Source organism: Mustela nivalis, assembly GCF_964662115.1.
Source record: "Mustela nivalis genome assembly, chromosome: 5".
NCBI classification, from domain to species: Eukaryota; Metazoa; Chordata; class Mammalia; order Carnivora; family Mustelidae; genus Mustela; species Mustela nivalis.
The window spans coordinates 110440213-110467801 of record NC_139024.1 but is presented as its reverse complement, the minus strand read 5'-3'; the positions used below and the strand labels follow the sequence as shown (position 1 = coordinate 110467801).

General features: G+C 36.2%; 1 protein-coding gene across 4 annotated transcripts in view; it reads right to left on the bottom strand.

The window, feature by feature from the left end:
- COL19A1 (collagen type XIX alpha 1 chain) overlaps window positions 1-27589 on the bottom strand; it is a 332336-nt gene that overhangs the window by 283223 nt on the left and 21524 nt on the right. For all 4 annotated transcript variants that reach the window (XM_082731306.1, XM_082731307.1, XM_082731309.1 and 1 more), the window contains exons 3-6: window positions 25546-25620; window positions 24450-24549; window positions 3109-3232; window positions 1571-1846 (exon numbers count right to left, since the gene is read on the bottom strand). In XM_082731306.1, the coding sequence (XP_082587432.1) occupies window positions 1571-1846; window positions 3109-3232; window positions 24450-24549; window positions 25546-25620 (575 nt within the window). The remainder of the gene's footprint in view (window positions 1-1570; window positions 1847-3108; window positions 3233-24449; window positions 24550-25545; window positions 25621-27589) is intronic.

Genomic DNA, 27589 nt, shown 5'->3' with positions numbered 1-27589 from the left:
CTCCAGTCCCTAACTTTAGTATTACAGCAGGTGCCACTCTCTTGTACTGTTGCTGGAATTCCCTGAATTTACTCCTTATTTTTCTATACTCCACCTGCTGCTGAAAATACATCTCTGATGTTCTAACTGCTGGTCTCCACTTCCCACCCCACATTTAGAGAGAATTTTCTGAAAGGTCTGTCTAGTATTACTGTGTTACAATTAATACTGCTATTATCATTGGAAGTCACCATTTACTAATATAGACTTTGATTCTTTCATTAGTCTTCAAGATGTCTGAGAGAAAGAGAAGCAGGATTTTTTTTTTTTTTTTCCATTCTCTTAGGACCGGGTTCAGTGGAGTGTCTAGAATAAACAAATGAATATACCGGGAACTAACTACATACTAGATACTACTGCACATACTCTATATAATTGTAACTAAGTAACTCTAACAACACAATTTTTCAACTGAGGATACTGAGACATAGATTAATTAACAGCTAACAAGATAAAGTTAGCAGATCATTACAGTTAAGTAGATGAGCTAGGGTTTACAGCACATCTGTCTGATCCCCAAACCAGCTCACTCTCCACAATGCCATAATGTCTTGCTTCTGTGATTGGTTTTTCCTACTCTAGCCTATTTTGCCATAATGTCCTACTTCTGTGATTGGTTTTTCCTACTCTAGCCTATTTTGGTGATCATCACTGAGCTCTAGTTATGGCATTCTCACTGATTTTTTCACTGTTCCTAAAAGAGAACAGTTTAAACATATTTTATTGAATATATATTTACACATATACTATCTTTATCCATCTATTATGTTAGTGACCTGTATTCAGGTAATTTTAGGTTATTTTTATGGGTTTTCTCATCATTCTACCCATAAGAAAGTCAGAAGTCATGAAATTCAGAGATATCTCACTTTTTTAGGAATTTTTTTTAGGATTACCTTCTTCTCTAGGGAAACTAATAAATCTATTAACACCTGAACATTAGATATATTTTTAAAGGAGCTTTTTATCTGAAAGGGTATTGCTAGCCATTTGCTCTCATCCAAATGACTTATGGACACAATTAGTAGTTATGTTTCAGTCCAGCAGAACATTGAAAAACCATTATAGGCTTATGAGAAATAGTCTGCAATACAAAACTATGGCTATTCTAAGGATGAATAAACAGCCTATTGTTCTTGAGTGGAAACATCAGGTAATCTGGGACCATTTAATCTAAAGTTCATCTTTTCCCAGTCTTTTCTATTCAAAACATATAAGCTTATTCAAGCTGACTTTTTATATCACATGGTTCATTTTTACTAGAACTTAATTGTAATAATCTTATTTTTTAAGGCATGACCTAGTTCTTTAAAATTCACAGGCTGAAGAAAATGGGTGAAAATAGAGAGAAGATAATATATGTGAAAATACAGTTGGAAATACATAGCTATGCCTTCGCACATCTGATGGCTAATTTAAACAGTGTTGAGAAGGGAATGTATTACACAGTAATTAAATAAAGAAGGTTTTAATAAGGTATCTAATTTAGAAACTTTACTATTTCTCTTTCATAACCAATGTCACAACTCACGTCCACAGGCTTGCCATCGGAAGCTCGTGCCGCAATTACAGTCTTTCCACGAAGGTCCACAGTGTCCTTTTCATCTATATGCCGGCTTGCGATTAAATTACAATCCATATAGAGTGAAATGTCCCGGGATTGAATACCAATGCCAAGTTTATGCCACTGACGATCAAACAAAGGACGGAGTTCTCGATTTTTAAAAATGTAATTCAACACATCTCCCTCAGGAGCTCGGAACATAAATTCCACCACCTTCTTTCCACCATCAACTACCATAGAAACCTGAAAAAATGCAAATTAGCATTAAATGTTTCAAAACCAGGGTTCAAAATTATTAAAGCACACAAATTAAAAGTTAGAGATGCATGTTGGTGTAATTGAGGCACTTAGTAAAATGTTTTAGATGACACCAGATTTGTTAATACAAAAGAAGAACAAATATCTAGGTATGAAAATGTTTTAAATATGGGGCATTCTGGTGAATGTAATATGTTCCTTTCTTGAGAGAACATCTGAGGAGATATATATATATATATGTATATCTAAGTATATATATAAAATTTTGTATGAGTAATTCAAGAATTAAATGTTACTTAATTTAAAAAGAATAAGAATAGGATCATTTCTCTTAGCATGGAAACTGAGATTGACTTCTTGAAACTTTGATGATTTGCATGGTGTAGAGAAAAATGCCTTTTCATAAAGGATATACTTTTAGTTCAGTTCATCTTTCCATCATAAAATTGTGACTATATTAATAGGTTAAAAGACCAGTGGAACAAAAAACATCTCAATGGATAGGTATAGAAATAAACACAAATGTAAGATGCCAATAAGTAATACTGAGGTTCATCTCCCCCCCTACCCACCACCAAACTGGAGTCTTTGCAAACTCATCTTTCTGCCCAAGTGTCATCACTTGCACAAGTATTCCTAGGTTCCTTCTCCCTGTGCCCCATTTTAGGAAGCTGTCCTTTCTATGCTCCCATAGTCCCCACTTAGCTCTGAGCCTACCTCTACCCCTGCACCTGTCACACAATGGCTAAGCTATAGTATATTGTTCTCCTAGATGCCATCCTTTTAAGACCTGAGAAAGGTCTTTCTCCCTGAGAAACGAATTACTCTTTCAAAAATCTCTTCGTCACTAACTAGAATATAGCATGTGTTTAATAGCTTTTAATCGATGGAATCAATATTTTATCCCACCTCTTCACCTACTCCAGACTTTCAAATGAAACCATGTGTGAGTTATTTAAAAGTGATACATATCAGAAATGATAGGAGATAGAGAAGTTATTAGTGTCAATGAAGCAGTTATGAAAGGGGTCATTTGAGTGTCTTTAGACAAGATATGAATCATATTACAGATCTCAGCAAGATCATCCTAATGATGAGAACACTTGCATTCCCCTGTCGATGATTCCTCTAAAAGGAAGACTATTCAAATACTAGATCTGCTTCCAGATTTGTGCACACCATGCCAAGATTCAGTTGGCGTAACCACGTAAGAGAAAACTAATCAGCACAACTCTTTGTTTCCTTACCTGTGGTATATTCTGCTGGTTTAAAACCTGCCACAGAAACCATCGTTCCTTTTTGGTACTTCTTCGTACTCGAAACATAGCTGCTATGGCGTACTCATCAGGAAGGCCTTTGGGAAATATCTTACTGGGGAAGGAAGACAAAGAATTATTGTGAGAACACTGAAGATGGTGACGAAAAAAAATCTAGGTATAAAGTTCTTTTTAACACAGTATTTTTTTCCCATCACAATAAAACAAAATCTCTAAAATGGAATTTTCTCTACAAAGTCACCATTATTAAACTAAATTTCACAATGACCATAACTGTACTGTCTTAAGTAATGTTGTTCATTAAAAAGCAAACGAAATGTTAATTCCTCGTCCAATCTGATCTGGCATCTTTGCTGAGAGTCACACTGAGCTGCGAGGTGCCTCGGGGATGTCTCTAGGAGTCAGCACCATGGCAGAAGACATCAAGTCCAAAATCAAGAACTACCAGACTGTCCTTTGGACAACTGCTTCCCCAATCAGAACCAGACCAGGAACTGTTAGTAGAACTACCTGAACTTCTACCGCTGAAGGAGGTGATATCTCCATGTGTGAATGGTCCTGGTGTGTTTACAGGTCCTTCTGCCCCACAGCCTAAATGTCAGCCTGGGATGACCACAGGGCAGAAGGCTCATCTCCTGGGAAGATCAGAACTGGCCCCACCTACCTCTTCTTTGTCTTCCATCCTTCTCCCAGAGTGGTGAAGGACAAACTGGATACATTGTGATCCCCACCCTGGGATCCTGAATCATGGGTGAACTAATAATGAACTAATAATAAATCCTCATTGGAAAAGTATAAGACTATGTATGTATAAAACAGCTGGATGGGCAATCAAGAAACCAGGGTGGAAGTTTTACCTTGATCAGTAAGAATGATGGTTTTTTCCATTTTGTTTTATTAAATTAACCATATTCTTCATACCAGATGACAGAGTGAATGACTAAATAGAACAGCCTCAAGCCCCTATATGTGCTAAAATGTATCTTATGTTCCCCTTTATTATCTATACAATTTCAAAAAAAATTATTATGTAATTTTTGAACCACATAAAAATAGTATAATAGAAACTCCTGTGGGGGCACCTGGCTGGCTCAGTTGGGGAAGCATGGGAGTCTCAGTCTTGGGGTTTTGAGTCACATGCTGGGTATAGAGCTTACTTTAAAAAATAAACAAACAAACAAAAGCCCTCCTGTGTATCCAAATAAATAGACAGATAGGTAACAAATAATGTGGCTTTGATGTCTGCCATTTCTTTTTGGAACCACCTATAAACCTGAAGGTGAGCATAGGTATAGTTGAGAGGTGATGCCAAAACATAAACTTCCAAATGACATTTTGGAACTAGCTAGTTGCATCCAAACTCTTTTTAAAAAGGAAACCTCAACCCACACAGCAGACCCCACTCTACCCCCACATGCAGTAACTTGTGTCTCCATCTTTCTTCTAACTTCCTGCCTCCTCTACCTCACTCTCCCACCTTCACGCTCTTAAGATCATATCTTTGTTTCACGTGTTTAGGAATTTGACAGAACTATTTCCTGGAATTCTCCTTCCATTCATTGAATTGAACACATCTTCAAATAGGAGCTGCACATTACTGAAAAAAAATTTTTTTGCAAGTTTTTATTATTTTTTTTCTACACAATCTTCTCTTATCTCTTTTAGGAACTTGTTTCTTAGACAACCACTTAACACCTTATCCTAATGATCTATTCTACTATTCTACTTTCTGGGATATTTCCCTCATTTATTTTCCAATCCATCTATTCAACACCAATTTTTGTGTTTTTTTCTTATTACCAGGATCCTCTTTTGTTCTCTTTTTAAAAATATCCTGAACACAGTATTTTAAATCCCCGAAATAATCAATTGGATGGGTTTTTAAATGTTTTTCCTGCATCCTTGAACATCATCATTTCATCCAGGTTCGTTTTCCCTGTTTGACAGTTTAGCCTCTTTCTTCCATGCTGGGAGCTACACTCCACTTTCTGATGTTTTTAATAATCCATATGTCATTAAGGACAAAGCACTGAACTTTGATTGCAAGCTTCATGTATGTCCGCACAGTGTTGATGAACAACTTTGCTGCATAGCATGATCAGCTGGCAGATTTCACTGAAAGTCCTCCACATGTGAATGTAGAAAGATTAGTTCTCTAGGGACACTCAGTTTCTCCAAAGAAGAATCTTTCTACGTCCCACTTGGAAGAGTATTCATCTGGATGCAGGTCATAGTTCGATACAAAATTTTGCTTCATCCCTCTGTTTTTGGCGCCGTGCCTCTTTTCTGCCTTGGCTATCCTGCTTACCTTCCACCTGAAGGCTCTCTGGCTAAATTTCTCTCAATAATAAGTCTAATAAACCTCTCACCTTCTGTCTGGTTTTATGAGGAAAAAGGAGGTATACTAGGTACACTACACACACACACACACACACACACACACACACACATCCCTCACCAGCTTCTGCAGAGGCTGGTTCCCCCTAGTGATAAGTCTCTCAGGTGTCCACTGAAGTCAACCGACCCACCTCTCACTAGAAACCCCAGCCCAGCAGTACACAGGTTCTAACATCTTCCAACTGCTTTTTGTCTTCAAAGAATCTATTGTAATCTCTCTTTCTCTTGTTCCAACTCCCTTTCTACAGTCAATTTTGCATTTTAGAAGGTTAAAAGTCCTTTCAAATCTTCAACCTCTCCCTCTCCAATGCCCCTTTAATCTTGGTTTACAAACATATGCATATCTTCCCCCTGCTACAAAGTAGATAAAACTTCCTCTAACCTTGCTTTATCACTATATTGCCCTCTCATCTATCCACCAACCTTCTTACATAAATATCTTAATGTCCTCATTGTTACTACCCACTTAGTCCTTAACTGTCTTGCATTCTAAAAGCATTTCCATTCAGTTAATCCACTGGCCTCTTCTCAATCCCCATTCCCCTCAATCCTTCTTTTTTTTTTTTTTTTTTTTTTAAGATTCTATTTATTTATTTATTTGAGAGAGAGACAGTGGGAGAGAGCATGAGCCAGGAGAAGGTCAGAGAGCGAAGCAGACTCCCCATGGAGCTGGGAGCCTGATGTGGGACTCGATCCCGGGACTCCGGGATCATGACCTGAGCCGAAGGCAGTCGTCCAACCAACTGAGCCACCCAGGCATCCCCCCCACCCCAATCCTTCTTAAGTCTTTAACACTGAAGATACTCATTGATATAAACCAAAGGTCACAACCACAGGCCTACGGGGCCCACCCAGGGAATTGGAATGTAAACTTCCTGAGGTTCTTTGTCTAACCTACTCACCTTCTTGTTCCCAGCATCTAGAACAGTGCCTGCACAAGGCACGTGCTCAATAAATATTATTAAATGAATCAATTAGTGGACTGAATTCAGATATATATTACCTAAAAAATATATACAAAACAAAAAACACATGACCCTCTCAGTCTAGCTTTGATTTTTCCATCTTGGATAGAAATATGCATCTAAGGAAATTTCACTTTCCTCCTAAGACTTTTATTGAAAACAAACAAAAACGAAAATGAAAAAAACAAAAAACAAAACAACAACCACAAAAAAACAAGGGTGACTGGATAGCTCAGTAGGTTAGGTGTTTGTCTTCTGCTCAGGTTATAATCCTGGGGTCCTAGGTTTGAGCCCTGCATGAGGCTCCCTGCTCAGAAGGAGCTTCTCTCTCCCTCTGCCACTAACCCCTGCTTATGCTCACTCTGTCAAATAAATAAATAAAATTTTAAAACACACACACACACACACTCACAAAAAACAAACAAAACAAAGCAAAAAACACCAGAGGAAGTTAATTAATAACAGCAACCAACACCCATCCTCATGTAGAGGTCACAGGTTTCTTTCAAGTTTATTGCCACTAGGGCACTCTACAACTGTTTGTAAAATGAATGACTGACCTAGCAAATGAAACAGATAAAGACACACTTAATTTTGATAGAATTCTTTAATATTTCATAAAACTAAATATAATTATTTTTAATAATTAATAATCAAATTCAAAATTGAAAATATATCTCATGAAAGGTTCTTTCTGTGACAAAAATAAACTTAACCATTATTAATATTGTTAATATATAATAAATACAGTCTTAAAATAATACACTGAAATAAATTTAGTTATGTTTACTGAAAAACTGATTTTTTTCTTAGTCTAAGTTTATAATGGATACAAATCCTTATAATTACTATCTTTTCCTTTCAGTAATTCTTGCTCTACTTTCAAACCCAAAAATGATTTTACTTGCTGAATTATAATTTTGAAGAAAAATTCCTCTATTTTAAAAACAATACATTACAAAATAGATCAGCTCTTGTAGACTATTCTTTTTTATACCATGCAAGCACACTTAATGTGACACAGAATAATTTCTCTGGGTCTTGCCAAAGTTTCTATTATAAAAGATGCCATATTGGATTACTGGTCTGATACCGGAGAGATATAATGACAGCTTGTTATGTGTAAGATACCCATGCTTGAATATTTTTTGAATGGAGTGTAATTTCCTATGAGAAATTCTATCCATTGCTTATTCAGCAATATTCCCATTAAGAAAAATATTTTTGATCCTTACTTGCCAAATAATTCATATATATATGAAATGTATATAATATATATTATGAAATACATATAATATATAGGTATATATATTATAGGGCTAAAAATCATCATTGGGATATTTTCTACCTTCTCTCCATTTCATACACATTGTATGTATTTCAATGCTGTAAGTGGCAAATTCATCCACATAAATTAATACTAACCTATATATGAAGAACTCAAAGTTTAGTGAAAATTAAGTGTAATTAATCCTTTATTTCCCATTGTCTACTTTTCTTCACATTATTGAAAGTCATCTAAATATCCATGGATAGGTAAGAGAAGAAATAATACCAAATTAACAAAATGTTCAATCTAAAAATCAATTTCTTTAATGTTACTAAGTAAAAGTCACTGAGAGTCAAACTAAAGTCATTCCAAATTGCTCAAAGGTGCCAAAGGAAATTTGCTGCTTGCAGAGTCCTCTTTACACTAGCCCCTGAGAGCACTAGTTCTAGATACAATCTGGAGTGTCTCTGAAGCCTCATAATTCACATATTTTAGACTCCTTTGAACTTGTAATTTATTTAAGTGTTGAAAAAAATCTAAAATATAGTTTTTGCCCACTCTCTGATGTTCTCTATGTATAGCAGCCCTCTGTTCAATCATAAAATGGAAAGGAACACTATTAAACTCTACGGGAAGTGGCAGAGAATCAAAAGTAGGGCTCCTTATAGTGACTAGCTATGGCCAAAGGCAATGTCCAGATCTGAGAACCAGTGAGATTTGACCCCACAAAAATCTGATTTCATAAAGATGTTAACATTATAGTACTTCCCTCTCAGTGTTAAAATTAAGAGAGATTTTTAAATTTTCTTCTTTATACTTTCACTACTTCCTCAATTTTTACAATGAGCATAAATTATATTATCACTTTTAAAACAACACTACTATCTTTCAGGTTAGGAAAAAATAATCCTGTTGTTTAAAGTGAATTATAAATTAATCTGATATTCTTCAAGGTCATAGATGAGGGAGAATTAACAATAACAAATATTGGGGCACCTGAGTAGCCCTGTGGGTTAAGCCTCTGATCTTCAGCTCAGGTCCTGAGATCTCAGGGTCCTGGGATTGAGCCCCGAATTGGGCTATCTGCTCAACAGGGAGCCTGCTTTCCCCTCTCTCTCTGCCTCCCTCTCTGCCTACTTGTGATCTCTGTCTGTCAAATAAATAAATTTTTAAAAATCTTTTAAAAAAACAATAACAAATATTATTTTTTCCATTAGGGGAGGTTAAAAAGTCATAGAAGTCTATAACTCCCAATCTAAAGCCTTCAGAATGGTTCAGTCATGAAGAAGTAGGGTGAGATGAAAGAAACCTCAAATGAAAATACACTTTAACCAATATTTTCTTCATATACTTCAAACAGAATATCTAATTACAAAGTCCTAGTACCTGTACTTATGAAGTTGGATACAAATGAACATCTTATTAAACATGAAGGAATTCACTGTATAGGAATTTAAGAATGGGCCGTATTTGTCTACATAGCTTACTTCCCACAGTCTCTAAATCTTTCTCACTTGATTAATGAAAATCTTTGGTCATAATTTATTTAAAATCTTTAAGAAATATAAGTAAAATGATGATGTCTAAAACATATCTGCAATACAGGAAAGATCCTCGCATGAGATGGAAGAAACATTTAATCATTCTGTGTATGTGTAATTGTTATTAAATAGGATTGTACTTCCACTGTCTTTTGTATACATGGTATGAATGCAGAGACTATGTTAGCTGACAAGCCCAAACACCTAAAATTCTACTATTAGAACTTTCTTTCTCTCTGAAAAACACTTGTGTTTATAAAACATAAGCTCTGTTACCGCTAAAATAGTCCCAGGAATCTGGTCACATGATACTAACAAATTGTCTAATAATTAATTCTCTCACCTTGGAAAGAACAGAACAGAGATCTATGAGATTGTGATAAAGCAAGGAAGTTAAGAGAAAAGAAACAAAGAGGGAGGAATAAATCCAGAGCAGGAAATGCTCCTTAGTTAGAAGACCGAAATGTCATTGTTCTGATCCCTGGGTAACACAAACATCATCTTAAAGCACTGGCAGTTAAAGAGCAAAGTTTAATAGAAAGGTGATGCCAAAGGGGAGATGGAACCAAGATAGACCTTGACTGTTTTCCTTGCCTGTGCTGTCAACTCATGTGCTTAATCTCTACTGGGCATCTCCACTTGGATATTAAAGGCATCTCTAATTAAATAACTGAAATTGAACTTTGTCAACACATCCCTTCACCAGAATCCCACATCTCCATAAAAGGTGTGGCCCATTTACCCACATTCTCCAGCCTAAAAGTCATTCTTGAATCTTACCTTTCCTTTATTTTCCTCCAACACAAACAACCGTGAGCAAGTCTTACTGTTTCTACCACCAAAACAGATCCTAACTCTGTCTACTTCTCGTCAGCTCCACTGTCACTCACTAGTCCAAACTGCCAGTCTCTCCTCAGGACTCCTGTGATGGTTTTGTTCTCCCTCTTTCCCCTCCATTACAGGCTAGCCCTGTGGGATGCACTTTTCAAATGTAAATCAGACCTCATCCCTCCCTTACTTATAGCCTTCCTGCAGTATCCTATGGTTCCTGGAATAAGATGTGCACATCTTTGATCATGGCTCACAAGGTTTTATCTGTTCTGACCCCTGCCCTCTCTGACAGGTCATCTCCTATTCCAGTTTCTGTGTGGAACCCAGACTCCAGGCACAATGACCTGAACTTTGGTCCTTGAGCACACTAGTCTCATTGGGGTCTTGGGCCTTTGTACGTCTTGTTTTCTCAAAACACAGGATGGCCATTCCCAGAAGTCCTCACTTAAATGGCTTCTCCTCACTATTCAGGTCTTAGCTCTGTTTCACTTCTTCTGGAAGGTTGACAGCTGTTCTCACTTCAGTTACTACCTACCATATTACCTTGTTTTATTATCTTCATAGACTTATAACTACCCAAGTATTTCTTTTTAATGTATTGGTTTACACATGTATTGCCTGTCTACAACCCCTAGAATGTGATTTCCATGAAAATAGGGGATCTGCCAGACGTGTTGCTCTAAATCAACCATTAGACTAGTATCTTGCTTATAGGAAGCACAAATAAAAGTTTGTTCCATTCTTAGAAAATCCATCATAATACCTATGGCCAGTCCTGGCATGTGTACATGGTATTTGCATAATGCTTTAAAGTTAAGACCTTTAAGACTATGCCATATGACATTCAGCAGGAAAACAGAAGGAAAAAAAATCAAGCTCTATATGATTTAAAGCAGGTTAATCAGTTTGACACAAAATGAGTCCAAGAACAAATACAATCAGTGTTCTTACTTTCAAAAAGAAATTTTAAATCTCTACAAGTTATAGCAAAATAGATCTCCTGCCCCAAGAATATTTCACCAAAAGTGTCCTTCAGCAGAAGTCTTTCAGTGTTTAGAAATGACACCACACATAAGAGTTTCCTGTAGTTCTACAGTCCTAAAGCTGAAGGGAACCTTTAGAGTGATTTAGATCAACCATCTCATAAATGAGAAATTAAAGCCACAAAAGTTAAATAACTGGCCCCACCATCATCTGGCACACAGAGGTCAGGATGGAACTTGAACTCGGGACTTCTAATTCCCGGGGTCAATTTTTTCCAGTATATCAAGTTGCTTGCATCCTCCAGGTTAAGAATAAAATTTCCCTCATCATTACTGACCTGACTTAAAAGTAATGTTATGTGACTACAGGAAAGGGAAAAAAAAAACACTTTTCTGAACACTAGAAGAGATGGGGGAATATAAATAAATATCAAATATTAGTAACAACAAATGAATAGTTAAAATGTTTACAATCATGATATATTAACAACAACAATAAATCATACTTGGGGCTCAGAGCAAAGTATTCATCATGACATTTGCATATCTTAGGTAACCAGAGGCCATAGAGGGAAGATTATTACAGTTCTCTCCCTTAATTATATTTTGAGCACAGATTAGGAAATATTGAAACCACACAGTAATATCTTTAAAAGACGGCTATGATCTGTTGGGTTTTAAGAAAGATACCCATGCTACAGAAGTGATAACCAATCAGGAGTATTTTCTCTATATTCCTTAGAGATTATTTCTTAGAAAAATTGGATTTCTCAAACATTTCTTTAAAAAGTGCAATTTTGGGGAAGTAGTAAAAATTATAAGAACAGCATATATACTAATAATTACACAATGTGAAGCATGACATGTTCTCATAAAAAAGTACCTTGGTGTTTATCCTACTGGTGAGAAAGTACAGTTATTTTAATATCTTAGGAAGAACACCGATAGAATAGTAACCTGACTAAAAAGATGAACTATCCCTTAAAAAGTGAAAATAATGACCAGAAATGTGACTATTTCAAATAATTATAGAAGAAGTACCTTTGGCACTGACCCTATATTAATTCTTCCCCGGCATGGGGAGCAGTATAAGCTTCTATCCTGTTCATCCCCTGAGGTGTGAAATCAATGTCAACCAGAGCTATACACAAAGTTAACTTAATAAAGTTGAAGTGTCTGGTCTCTCAGGGACAGAAGGATGTCAGCTGAACAAATCACAGGCATTCCTGGCTGCCCAGTTAATGAGAAACCAATAAGAGCTACCTTAAATGGATAAACTCTGCTTTTTCATACTCCCTTCTAGATGGGGAGCACTGCAAGCATGAAAAATCATAAAACAAAAAATAATTCACTCTTTTTATAGTACGTGCAAATATTTATTGATAAAGTTGTTTTATGGGGAGATGGAATCAGGGAGTGGATCTCATTTAGTTTCCATGAGTAGGCCCTGGTGGTTTGTTGTCAAGAAAAATAAAGACCATAATGAAGCTCATAAATTTCTTTACTTCTTTGTATATTAAGTAATTGGTAATTTCATTGTACAGCAAGTTCAAGTTGATGTATTTGTTCAGTACTCCTAGAAGGACCATAGTTTTTAATGTGGCAAGTGACATCTCTGTCTCATGTATGGAAAAAGTAAAGGACAAAAACCAAACTGCAGAATAAAAAGGGATAGAGGCAGAAAAAAATGTGACTGCCAGTTTCTTTTTTGTTCCTTTACCTAATTAAATAACAAGGAATGTGAGGCAAGAAGTGAAAGGTTAAAAAAAAAAAAAAAAAGGAAATACAGAGAGTAACAAGCTTTCGTAGTTTCAGTGCTCACAAACTGAAAAGAGAACATAATTATTCTAGAGAAATTTCATTTTGTATATGGTATTTCCAAAATCAAGCATGGTACATATTTGGATAACAAAGTGCTTAAAAAATTAAGCACAGTTTCCGAGGTAATTCTTCTACTAGCTCTTAGCACAAGGCTTGAAACAAAGCCTCCCCCCCTTTTTTTTAAAGTGCTATTTTGGTAGAGATGAAGTGAGTTTTCCAGATCATATTTAGCAAGACCAACATTTATTTACTTTTTTGCTTTTAAAATGAAATGGCTAAATGGAAAAAAGATCTATTTTTAAATATCAAGAACTGGCTTCCAAATTAATTCTTCCACTCTAAATAAGCATGAGGCAGAGTTTATGAAGAACTTCCGTATTTACAAGTATCAATGGGGCCTTTAACTTGCTGAATATCTTCCAGGAAGAGAAATATGATACAAGTTACATTTCCTGAGAGTGAAGTGAGAGATGCTTGGAGTTTATAGTAAGTCATTTCTTTCCCAGCTGACACCCACCATCACCTGTCACGTTACAAGCAATTTGGCTAGCAGGGCCTGGAAGGTTTGTCTGAAATGTCTTCCCCCCAAGCCGGCTGGTGATGTGTGAGTTCCACAGACACAGACTCTGAAATCTTAGCCTTTCTGTGCTTGCTAGCTAGGGGGATTCAGAAAGATAGATTGTTGATGGGAAAACAAAGTTTAGATGCCTCTCTGATAATCATGTGTCTGTTATGATTAGCACTCGTTCATCCTGACGTCGTAAATAACTACCCATTGAAAACAAGCCCTTCTACTATATAACACCCAGATAACGAAAATCAAGGATGGACCAGAGAAGCCACTCTTAAGAAAGGCTTGGAAGGCTAATTTTTTTTTTCAGGTGTTTCCACCCAAAAAAAGAACATAAATCCTGGGTCAAACCCCATGCTAAGGCAGTCCTCTGAGAACTGAAGTGTGCTTCCTGGGTCTGGGGGCTTGGCCTCGGCCTCAGGATCATTTGACCTGAAAGCTGTCATTTTCCCAGGGGCATATTTTCAGCATATTTGTCTGCTTCTTTCTAGAATGTAATGCTACTGCTCTCACACCTTCACTTTATTTTAAGCAGCTTTACTGAGGGGTAACTGACATACTGTGGTTTCTCTTCAGACCGTCGAATCTTTCACCTTTCACTTCATTTTTAAATAAAGTTCAAACCCCTTAACCTGGCATTTAAGTCTGTTCAGAAGAGCACCTCAGCCTCCATTTTCAGCCTCCTCCACCCCAGAAACTCTTGCCACCTGTGTTCACTACCACACGGGATTTCTCACCATTCTTCAAACTGCATTGACCTTTAAATGATACCCCAGCTACTGCACACTGGCCCCCTGGGTCACCTGGCAAATCTGTATTTATCCTTCAAGCCTCTACCTTACACATCCTCTGGGAAGCTTTCCTTAGTTCCCTCAAAATGGCTTCCTCTGTTCACCTCTTCATGTTTGTCATCGTCATCTGTGCATACATCTAAATATTGCTACTATATTCCATAACAGCTAATTATTAACTAACATACCTATCTTCCCAGACAGAAATAACTCAATGCCAGGCACCATGTCTTTATTTATCTTTAAATCCTCAGTCCCTGGCATGTAATGAGTCTTCCATGTCATTAGGGAATCAAATGAAATACTTTGTTAGAATTTCTTCTCTCACTGCATTCAAAGCTGAACTGATAATGACAGTATATCATAAAATGTTTATTCTGTATATATCATGAACAAAGGGAATTTTTTCAAAAGATTTTATTTATTTATTTGACAGAGAGAGAGAAAGGGAAAGAGCACAAGCAGGGGGAGCAGCAGGCAGAGGGAGAGGAAGAAGCAGGGAGCATGATATGGGGCTCAATCCCAGAACCCTGAGATCATGACCTGAGCAGAAGGCAGACACCTAGCCAACTGAGCTTCCCAGGGGCCTGAAAAGGGAATTATAGATTCTTATTATGGGTAAATTAGAAGAGAGATAGAAATGTAAAGATAATAGAGAGGAATGTCTAGTTCATATCTATGAGCCTTTGAGTATCATAGAAAAAAGAATGCCAAGAGTTGATTAGATTACATTTTTAAATACACCAAGCAGCCCTGTGCCTTGGGCATGGCCTTGAGGTCCAGAGGACAGTTACAGAGAGGATCACTGAACTCATACCTTCATCCTCCAGAGCATACACACACACCTCCCACTCAGCTATAAGCCACAGAGCAACTCTGGTACCTGAGGGCTGAGGATGAGGAGCCATGAACAGGGGTTGTCTAGGGCCCATGAAGCAGCATTTTCATGGAGAGGACTCCCAGGAAAAGTAAGGGTGACTTGCCTGATCAAGGAAATTAGAATACAAGGACAAGAGTGTACTTTCTTTAGAACATGAGCACACGTGCAACACTCTTGGGGCTCCCCAAAATAACAAGAGCTGTTTTTAAGAGAGGGCTGAAGTTCTACAGTTGTACAGGTAGAAAGGTAGAAAGAAATCATCACAATTTAGCACTGATGTTACTATGACATCATTTGAACCTAATACTAATGAGACCCGGAAACATTTAGATTATCTGAGCCAGAATGAGTTCAGCATTACATGAAAAGTATACTGAACCATACAAAAGGAAGGAATTTTGCTTACGGACATCAGTGACAACTGTGTTTAGAAGGTAGTGTGCGTACTAAACTTTCCAGGAGATATAACATTCAAATCAGGAAAAATGACAGGCAGAAATATGACAAGTAGAGAGAAACAGGTACAGAAAGGCAGTGTAGAGAAATACTACAGGGGCATTTGAGACAGGACAGTGGCCATCAGTAATTCTGAAAGAAATTTCCATAGTGTTCAAGAAGGCCGGTAAGATAGGAGGGGGTTAAGGGATGTGTGAGGAAGTTAAAGTCGTCAGTAACATTATTCCTCTGGGAAGTTTGGGAGTAAAAGGGATTGTCAAAGGAAGATGTTTCTAGAACAGAAAAGGATTAAGTATATATTTGTAGACTAAGAGGCCATGATACTGTGGAGAGGAACACTGAAAACAGAAGAGCAAAGGGGATCATGAGTGGATCAAGGTATTAGAGGAGGCTGGCAAGGAGAAGATTAAGAGCACAAGTGAAGGGGTTAAAACAGAAGGGTAGCCACTACAGAGGACAGCTGAGGCAGGGAAATTCTGAAGTAGAGAGAAGAAGTCGAGCTGGCTCAACTATGAGGAATAGCTTTGGTGCAAAACATCTGGCCAATTCAATCTCATATTCAACCAACCAGATGTTAATCCTACACAGCACAACCACGTGTGTCCGTATTAATTGAAATTTTCACTGAACTTGTGATTGCTTCTTAATTACATGGATATAGCCATGGTGAGAGGAATTATTAAAGTCAATTATTTTAATATATTACTTTTAGCTTAGAATTATAAAAATTTCACCTAGTCTGGAACACATGTATTTTAGGAAATGTAAGTGTTAATTAAAATGAGGTAACAGACAAGGTATACCAAGCTTCTGTGAGTCACATAAAATAACATGAGCGGCTTTTGGCTACCTTGCTTATTTTCTGATTATCCTTCATGGTTAAATTGAAGGAATTGAGATGATGATAAATTAATAGTTTATTAGCTAACACAATCATTCTTCCTTGATTGACATTCATCACTGAAATTAAAATTGTATTCCACTATCTGAGTCTGTGTTTGAGAATGGAGTTTAGCCTATCCAGTGCTATTCTACCAAACAAAGAGTCTGACAAATCTACAAAAAACCTGTCAAGTTCTTATGAAGTTCTTAAGCACCAGTATAACAAAACATCATGCCTTACCATAGTCAATTCTCTGACTAATTTACAAATTTAAGATCATGCTTAAATTTAGGTTTACAGCCATTCTAAAAGCAATACATTTGCAACCACCTAAGGTTAATAGCTTATTAGCCCTTGCAGCATTTATATGGGTCAAATAAGATTAACGATAATTTGAAGTCTATGCCTATATGCTTTCTTTCTTTTCTATACTCTGAAAACCTGCAATGCACACTCCACAGATACATACTTAGAACCCCACCCAAGCAAAACCTCTATCTTTTACCATATTTGATTTATTGGGTAAAAAGATGAAGGAAGAGAAAAGAAAAATCAAATACATAATCTAATTGTACATTAATCAATGCCTGTCAAATTGGCCCAAGTAATTACCAAAACAGAACACCTTAATTTTATTATTTTATGTTGACATGATGACATTTGCATTATTATGACTCCTAAGTAGTATATTTAACTGGCACCTCACTATCTCAAGGTAACTGGCATAAGAACATTTTAAGATAAGATAATTTCATGTAATTAATTATAATAAAGTAGGAAATAAGCCCTAAATACATAGTTGATAACAATAATATATAGTACACTAAATAATGTATTAAGAGGGTAGATCTCATGTTAAATGTTCTTTCTGAAATAAATGAAAGAAAACAAAACAAAACAAAACAAAAATAAAATACGTATGGATATTGTAGAATCTTTACACATGTGATCAGTTACTGATACTCCTTACCATTCTCCAAACACTACTGAATTATATGAACTTGACGAAGAAAAATCACAACTTATTAAAATTTGATAATAATATTAAATGTTTCCAAAACTGATAAATGGAAATATTAAACTAATAACGTTTCATATTATATTACATTTTAGTAGCCATTTCTATACAAAGCTCTTTGTTACTGGAATATATCAGTATACCTAAATGTTTCAGAAAAAAATAACAGATTCGTGATTGGTTCTTGTGATGGGGATATAAATATTTCCATGCATTCTTAAAAATTTGCATAATCATCCTCTTAAAATTGTGTTCTATCTAATATATGTAATTTGGCTATATTATATGAGTTAAAGAACTCATTAATTGTGAACCTATCGGGCTTTTCTTTTCATCTTAAGAATGTATGACTTGCAATCAGAGAAAGACAGTTATCATATTATCTCCTGATATGAGGAAGTAGAGAGGCAATGTGGGGGGCTAAGGGGGCTGGAAAAGAATAAATGAAACAAGATGGGATTGGGAGGGAAACAAACCGTAAGAGACTCTTAACCTCACAAAACAAACTGAGGGTTGCGGGGGGCAGGGGTGGGAGCGGGGTTAGGGAGAGGGTGGTGGGGTTATGGACATTGGGGAAGGTATGTGCTATGGTGAGTGCTGTGAAGTATGTAAACCTGGTGATTCACAGACCTATACTCCCTGGGGCTAATAATACATTATATGTTAATTTTAAAAATTAAAAAAAAAATAAAAAAAGATTGTATGACTTGGGATGCCTGGTTGGCTCAGTCAGTTAAGCTTCTGCCTTCGGCTCAGGACATGATCCCAAGGTCCTGGGATCCAGCTCCACATCAGGCTCCCTGCTCAATGGGAAGCCTGCTTCTTCCTCTCCTGCTCCCCCTGCTTGTGTTCCCTCTCTCACTGTGTCTCTCTCTGTCAAATAAATAATTAAAATCTTAAAAATAAAACAACAACAACAAAACAAACAAACAAACAACACTTATGACTTAGGGACACCTGGGTGGCTCAGTGGTTAAGTGTCTGCCTTCAGTTCAGGCATGATCCCAGAATCCTGGGATCAAGTGCCACAAGGGCTCCTTGCTCAGTAGGGAGCCTGCTTCTCCCTCTCCTTGCTACTCCCCCTGCTTGTGCTTTCTCTTTCTCTGTCTCTCTTTGATTAATAAATAAATAAGTTCCTTAAAAATATATTTTAAAAAAAGAATGTATGACTTAATAATCCACCTCACACTTTTGGTGTGACAAACTATAATTAAGGAAATACAGTGATGACATAAGAATTATGTGTAAGTGTCATTCAATCTCATAAAAACAGCTGGGCAACTTTTTAATTAAGTCACTTTTCCTTACATGGGAAACTTCTTCTCTAAGAAATGGTAAGATGGCCCATATGAAAACCTAAGGGATGCATAAATAGTCATGCTCTATAGTTTAATGGAATTGTGAAGTAATCCTCCTGGAATTAGAAGTTTAAGCATCAGAGTTCTTAACATCATTTTGAGCCACAGGGTCTAACTGGTTTTGAGAACCTGGAGAGGTCCTAAAGAAGAACAATAAAAATGAAAGACAGGTTAGAAAACCAGACCTTCAGAAGACATGAACAGACATTTCTGCAAAGAAGACATTCATATGGCCAACAGACACATGAAAAAGTGCTCAACATCATTTGGCATCAGGGAAATACAAATCAAACCCACAATGAGATACAACCTCACACCAGTCAGAATGGCTAAAATTAACAAGTCAGGAAAGGACAGATGCTGGCGAGGATGCAGAGAAACACTGTTGGTAGGAATACAAGCTAGTGTAGTCACTCTGGAAAACAGTATGAAGCTTCCTCAAAAAGTTGAAAATAGAGCTACCCTATGACCCAGCAATTGCACTACTTGGTATTTACCCCAAAGATACAAACGTAGTGATGCAAAGCAGCATCTGCACCCGAATGTTTATAGCAGCAATGTCCACAATAGCCAAACTATGGAAAGAACCCAGATGTCCATCAACAGATGAATGGATAAAGAAGATGTGGTATACACACACACACACCCCAATACTATGCAGTCATCAAAAAAGTCTTGCCATTAGCAACAACCTGGATGGACCGAAAGGGTATTGTGCTAAGTGAAATAAGTCAATAAGAGAAAGACAACTATCATATGATCTCACTGATATGAGGAATTTGAGAAACAAGATAAAAGGATCATAGGGGAAGGGAGGGACAAGTGAAACAAGATGAAACTGAGAGGCAGATAAACCATAAGAGACTCTTAATCTTGGGAAACAACCAGAGGATTGCTGGAGGGGAGGGAGTGGAAGGGATGGGCTTGCTGGGTGGTGGACCCTGGGGAGGGTATATGCTCCCTGTGAATTGTGTAAGGCTGATGAATCACAGACCTGTGCACCTGAAACAAATAATACGTTACATGTTTAAAAAAACAAAAAAGAAGAAAGAAAGAAAGAAAACAAACCAGCCCTTACGAGGGAAAGATTGAAAATCAGCCCTGTGTGGAATGCTAAAGGAAGTTTAGCCTTTCTAAGAAAAGGGGTGGTGGCACTGAGTTCCATGGCCGATGCCTGATGACAGAAGGCAACACGTTTCAGTTTCTTTGGTCAAACTAAGAGAGAAGTGCAGTTTTTTCTTGCATCATCTGTCTCTCCAGCAGGTTCCAAAAGGCAAGACTAGAAGTACATTCTTTCACTATTATAATCCCAGAGCCTCGTAAAGTGCCCAGTCCATAGTGAGCGCACTAAATGCTTGTTGAATGAAAAGGGACAGTTCTAGTGACACCTGGGTAGCTCAGTTCGTGAAGCATCTGCCTTTGGCTTAGGTCATGATCCTGGGGTCCTGGAATCAAGTCCCGCATCAGGCTCCTCACTCAGCAGGGAGCCTGCTTCTCCTGCTGCCTGGCTCTCTCTCTCTCTCTCTCTGACAAATAAATAAATAAAATCTAAAAAAAAAAAAAAAAAAAAAAAAGAAGGCAGCTCTATACTACCCTGGATTCACTACAGTGACTACTGAATGTCACCTCTTATTCACCCTTTAGCAGTACAGAAACATTTCAGGAACCTCTCATATAGCTTATATAGTAAGCTACAGCTTTTATTTGTAATTGCTACAAGCCTTTAGTTGAAAACACAAAACTTAATGACAAAATCTTTACATGATAACATCTAATGCTGCTGAAGATATTGGGTATTATACAGAATAGAAGAAGAAAACAAGGATAAAACATAATTAGAAGTATGTATCAAGATGTCTAAAAATGAACTAGTAATTCCACGGTGAAAAATTAATCTTACGGAAATAATTCTAAACACAGAGAAAAACAACTTTCCTGCATGTTGTGGCATTATTTATAATGATAAAAATCTGGAGGTAATGCAAAGGTCTATGTAGAAAAGACATGAGCATGGGGTGAATCTTTCAACACTAGCACAGACAAGGTATGGATCATGATACAATACACAAAGCAGCTTTCCCCATATTTAGGATTATTTCCAAGGGAACTGTTAAGGTTCAGAGAACTTCAACAACTCCTCAGAAACTACCCATCTTACGAATATATAATTTGGCATTTCCTACTTGTGAAGGGTTATTATATTTTTTTTAAAAAACATAAAATGCAAATGAAAATAGCTTCTAATAGCTCTTTTTTTCCTGTGTAAAGCTGTAAAACTAAATAGCCCCTGCTTCCAGAAAGCAACCACCAATTTAATGAAAGAGAGGGACAGAGAGAGAAGATTTCTCTTCACTGGAGATTTATTTGCCAAAAAAGCTAAGGGGACCATATCTGTCCATTACACCACTATGTCTAGCTATGCTATCCAAGCTCATAAAATCTTATTAAAGTTAATTGTGTTGATTATCTTTTCACACATAGTGTAATTTCCCCTTCATTCTCAGGAACTGTTTCAGTTGCAAAAGACACCAGCCCACAGGAACCATCCTCAATCAGAGAGACTACAGACTAGAAACATGTAAAAGCTCTCCCATCTCCCCTCTTTTGACTAACAGGTCACAACATTCTAATCTGCTGAACTTAATATGGCCTTAAAATCCTCAACACAGTATTTTGGAAAGCCACTAGCCCTCAGTTACAAAACCTAAGGAATAAGGCTCTTTACTGTCCTTGAATTCAATAATAAATAAGGAAATTTTGTTTCCCCGCTACATTTGAAATCAAATGATTTCCCCATTGGCCAGTCAAAAAACAGAGTTTTGCCCCTTTAGAATCAACAATATGTGGGAATTCAACATTTATCAGCTCATAAAATATTCAACTACTAAGACATTTGTATTTCGTTGACACATTTTTATTTAAAACATGTTTCTATAGAAGCAACTAAAAAAAGGTAAAAACTAGACTACACCAAGAAAATAAGGTGCTCCGTAGTATGTGCACGTTTGTGTACATTTTCTCTCAAAATTTTACCACTTTGCCCGGGTAATTGCCAAAACACTATTTAAAGATAATCAGAGTATAATCATCTGGGATACAGCTCTCAACATATATGTAAATAATGAACTATTTCTTTTGCACAACCAGAAATACTTGGAGATACAAGAAGACAAGGAAACCTCCTCTAAAAGATAATTCAAAAAAACTAGGTAGTATGCCACCCGGAATCTCTTAACCAATACTTTCATTTGCTATCCCAAGGGCTACTGAAGAAATGGATACAAATTTAAAACAAAACCAAACATACAAATTCCCCTCAGATGTTCTTTGAGCCTGTGTCACCGTTAAGTGTATAGTAATGTGTATCTGTAGGGTCCCTGTAAGAGTCGTCCTTGGGATTCCCCTGTTAAGTCAGGCTCAAGGTGCTGAGGGTGCCGAAAAGGAACTGACCAACACGCTTATTAAATCTCTCCCCTCATGAATCTCAGCTGGAAGATGACAGAACTATAAAAATCATCTCAGGCACAGAAAGAATCCTCATTTTCCATATAAAATAGCATCTGCCTTTCCCATATTGATTCTGCAAGGCAGCTTATTTACAAACACATAAATAGCTGCAACTTTACTCCAGTCTCATTGAAAAATCAAAATGGCATCATGCAAGAGAAGCCTCCTAGCATACTTGGCTCAGTGAGTGAAATGTAAATGGAGATAAGCCAAGCTACTTGACACTGGCTAGTCAGCTTAACCAGATACCCTCCAGTTTCCTGTAGTAGAGGTACCAGTTCTGCTCTGCAGAGCCAGGGAATTTATTTCCATTGATAGCCCAGGGATCACTCAATGATTTAGAGCTAAAGGTCGGAAACTAAGTGTCAGACTGGCTGATATCTATTCTCATGCATATTCAAAGAGGAACAGCACTGCCTAAATGAGGCAGCAAGATTTCCAGTGTAACTACCTAAAATTAGCTAAATCTTCTTATATTCAATTCCAGTAAATTTTAAAGTTTTCCCTCCAATCCTTTAGCCACCTGGACAGAACTCAGGCTCAGTGGGAAACTTTAAACAGGAGTTTAAACTGTCAGAAAGAAGGCAGGAGAAAAAATGCGCCTTAATTTTTGAACAGAATTTATTGCCTTTCTTAAATTCTTCAATTAAAATTATCTACTACTAGTTTAAAAAAATCTAAATCTCTCTCTCTATGATACATATGAGATATGTATTGACTTTCCTTTACTGGATATGAATTCCCAAACACAGACCTGCTATATACCCTGAGGGTTTAATGCCTACCTATGAAGCCGCCTAGAAACTGCCCACAGCAGCACAGCCCTGTACGGTCCTATCTGCTGAAATGCCTCACCTGACAATCACCCATTCTATCCCCCGACAGCAGATGACTCTCTTCTTTAACATTCTTATTTCTTACCAATTAATGTGCAGTTTACGTTTAAGGAACTACATCATTAAACTAAATGCATCTAAAGTATCACAAAATAGAAGGTTTAAAAGAAAGTTTTCTCAAAAAAAAGGTGAGCAAGGGAGTTAGTTTACACAGAGCATCTGAGAATAGGCAACAAGATGATTAATGCTGTTTCCCTCTGAGAATTCAAATGTGAAGATTTTCAGCAACCCTGTCTGGTAACTTAAATATTAGGCTACTCATCAAGAAGAGGAAACAGCCATATATGTTTTCACACAAACACATCTGTGTTGGGGATTAAACCAGAGTTTTAATGCTTTTTCGCTTCAGTATATTCATAAATTGGAATGTTCCTTTTAGACTCAAAGACTAAATATCATAACCATACATGCTCTATCTACCTTCAGGATAACTCAAGCTTTCTGAATTACTGTGTATCCATCCTTCAATCACATAGGGACCATGGGGGAAGTATTATTGCCCTGTATAGTTCCTGACCAATTGTCAGTACTTAATGGCACATGATACTTTTTTTCTTTTAATCTCAGAATTATCAGTGGGAAACAAACAGTACAGATAACAAAGGGAAACTTTGGTAATTCAATTTTGAAATACAGTATGTATCAAGACCATCTCATAGTCACGTTATCATCTTATATTCCTATGTATTCCACATAATATAGAAGAGGAATACCTAAGGGCTATGTTCTTTTGTTTTAATTTATCATGAAGCATACTACACGTAGAAATAATTACAATAAATACCAGACTTTTGTCTCTAACTCTACATTGCATCTTATGTTTTAAAGTTCACATTTGAAAATCTTGCTTTGGTTGTATCTATTTTAAACATAAATAATACTTCTTCAAAATGAACTTAATTTCTATTCTGCAAAGATTACACCCATATCTGTATCAGTGAATGGCATTTATACCATAGAATAAGATCAGATTGCAGGGATTATTAAAAACAACAAATATAAAAATAGCCCACTTACCATAGCATTCAAGTAAGGATGATACCACTGAGAGTTTTTATTTTTAAACAAATTAGTTGGAATTTCCTTAGAAAATAGTTTACATAGTATTATCAAAATGTAAAGAAAAATTATTATTTTACTTACATGGTATCTCTAATAAGAAATGCACTTCCCAATTTGAAACAGGTTTTATCACCTTCACAAAATGCACGTCTCAAAGAAAAGCGCTCTCCTAGGTCAAAACCTATAAAATGTGATAAATGATTTAATCCAGTAATTTTGTTAAATTTAGGAAACCACAGAGATACTGATATCTGTAAATAGGACTTTTTTTTATTGTTGTTGTCCTTATCTATAGAATGATTTATTTCAAATAAAATCCTGTTGTTTGGGATCACCAAAATTACTTGATTTCATTTTTCTCCTTTTAGTATGTATACAAGAGGGTGAAATACGTTTCAAAAGACTCAAATATTAATTTTCTTTGACCTAGCAATTCTCCTAAGAAAATAATCAGAGCAGCTCATTGTAACATCTCTAATGTCTAAAGACAAAAATTAGTTAAGTAAAAAATATCACAATTCAACTGAAAGGTAAGCAATTTTGTTTTTTAAACAATCATGCCTTAGAAGAATATATGTTGATGTGGGGAAATGCTTTGATTTCAACTTTAATAAACATATTAATGATTATATGTGTGTGTGTGAAAGAGGGAGGGAGGGAAAGGAAGACGAGGAATGGTACACCAAAATGGGAACCATGGCTATCTTTGGGGAGGAAGATCTTTCTCATAAATTTCTTTTTCTTTTTTCAAAATTTCTACAATGGATACAACTTCTACAATTTTAAATAACTTTTTTTTTTCCTCTAAGAGGCTGAGTTGTTCTTAGTTAATACTCTGCTCTTAACGAGGAATGGTACACCAAAATGGGAACCATGGCTATCTTTGGGGAGGAAAATCTTTCTCATAAATTTCCTTTTCTTTTTTCAAAATTTCTACAATGGATACAACTTCTGTAATTTTAAATAACTTTTTTTTTTCCTCTAAGAGGCTGAGTTGTTCTTAGTTAATACTCTGCTCTTAACACTTTTTTCTACATCATTTATCTTCATTTTTAATCTCTCATACTGATGTTATCTTAAATTACAATGTCAAAGAGTCACTTGTGATTTAATACACACCTGGTGAGAATTTCACACAAAATACTTCTTTGCCAAGAATTATAATTATAATGCTTACCTGAAACTTCAAGTTTATTTTTGTTGTCCTGGGTAAACTGATGTCCCTCTGTTCTCAGTAAAGGACACTGTTTTTCTATTAAAAAAAAAAAAATTGAAAATTGAATATGTACACTTCATTTTTAGTTGATTTTCTTTTCAAATAAGTTTGAATCAGACAATACAATTAGAAACTTAAGATAAAATGAAAATAATAAACCATTTTACTAACGTTCTATAGATTGAGGATAAGAATATTACCCACCTCAGAGTACGTTTGTGAGGATTACGTATGGCTGGTATAGACTCAACACTTTTGTTAGCTGTTATTACTACTATTATTGTTATTACTATTACAACTACTATTGCTCTAACTTTCTAATTGTTGCTATACATTTTTGACATTAGGAAATTATCTAGCTTCAACATCATTAAATTTTTATATTCAAAACATATTCTAATATTAAAACCAGTGAACCAAGATTATATTTGAACACAGATTTGATTCAGGTTTCCTTGCCAGGTGATACTGAACTTTAGATCGGAAGGGGACTGCTATGGACTGAATGTGTCCCTCTAAAAGTCCTATGTTTAAGTTTTGATCCCCAATATGATGGCATTTGGAGGTGGAGCCTTTGGGAAGTAATTAGGTTTGTATGAGGACATAAAAGTGGAGCCTTCCTGATAGAATTAGTGTCCTAATAAGGGGATGGAGAAATAGGAACTCCTTCACTCCCTACCATATAAGGAAACCGAGAGGAGAGCCCTCACCAGAACCTGGCTATGCTGGAATCCTGATCTCAAGCTTCCCAGCCTCCAGGTCTGCATGAAATAAATGTTTGTTCTTTAAGCCATGCAGCCTATGGTATTCTTAGAACAGCCTGAACTGACTAAAGCAGCAATATATATGGAAGTTATCACAATAAAACTAAAAAGCAAAGACATCTGCCATACAAAAGTGGCATATAATTGTAAAAATCGGGTAAAAGCATTGAGAAAGCATTAATTATGTGCTAGGGCACCTAATAATAATTTAAAAAAAAATAAAAGATAAACTTAGTCTCCACTCATATTGAGTGTACTTACTCAACACTACCACAACATCTTAATAGAGTAATGAACATGCATGCATTAAGTTTTGGTTATTTGAGGTTTGTTAAATCTAATTCAGGGTAGATTCTAAGAAGGTAATAGTTAATTCAGACAAAAATGTGGCCAATTTTTAGACTATGCCAAGTCTAACTGGACAGATATTCTTAAAATTAACTATCAACTACTAATTAATTAACTATTTTGGCATCACACAACCACAACCTTAACTCTCCATGTCTAAAATTCACTTGTGTTTAATGATCTAAAAGTTTTCAATACAGAGGGGAGACAAACTGCTTAAAACTAAATGGATCTCTTGCTCTACTGAAAAGTGGCAAGTACTGAATCCCAAGTTCAACGGCTCAGCTCCTCAGCCCTTCATTTAACAAATGTATCATGAACGTCAGGGGTGGTGACAGGGTATCCTCTAAGTATATTTAACTAGAAAAATAAATCAGATTCCAAATAGCGCTGTCATTTAATCAGATTTAAAAGTTGCAATACTTTTCTACGTGAAATTGTAATACTGAATAACTGTAGCTACTTAGCTACATTGGAAACTCCTATCTCAGAGGTCTTAAGGGCAATGTAGGTTCAAAATGATAGTAAAATTAGCTATTCTGTAAACATTGCCAATTTTTTTTAATCCAAAAGCATAGTCATTTTTTTAAAAACCAAGCATCTCATCAAGACAATTGAAAATTTGAAGAACTGAAAATTAAAGAACTTTGTCAAGGGAGATTAAGTCCTAAATAAGTGAAGGGATAAACCAAGTATTTACACTGGAAAACTCAATTGACTTAAGATGTTAATTCTGACTTTTATCTCTAGATTCAGTACGATCCCAATTAAAAATTCCAACAGGGCGGCAAATAGTGTGTATATGTGTGAGAGAGAGAAACTGACAAGCTGATTCTCAAATTTATATGGAACTCCAAGAAAACGAGAAGATTTGAAGCAAAAATGAAGAACAA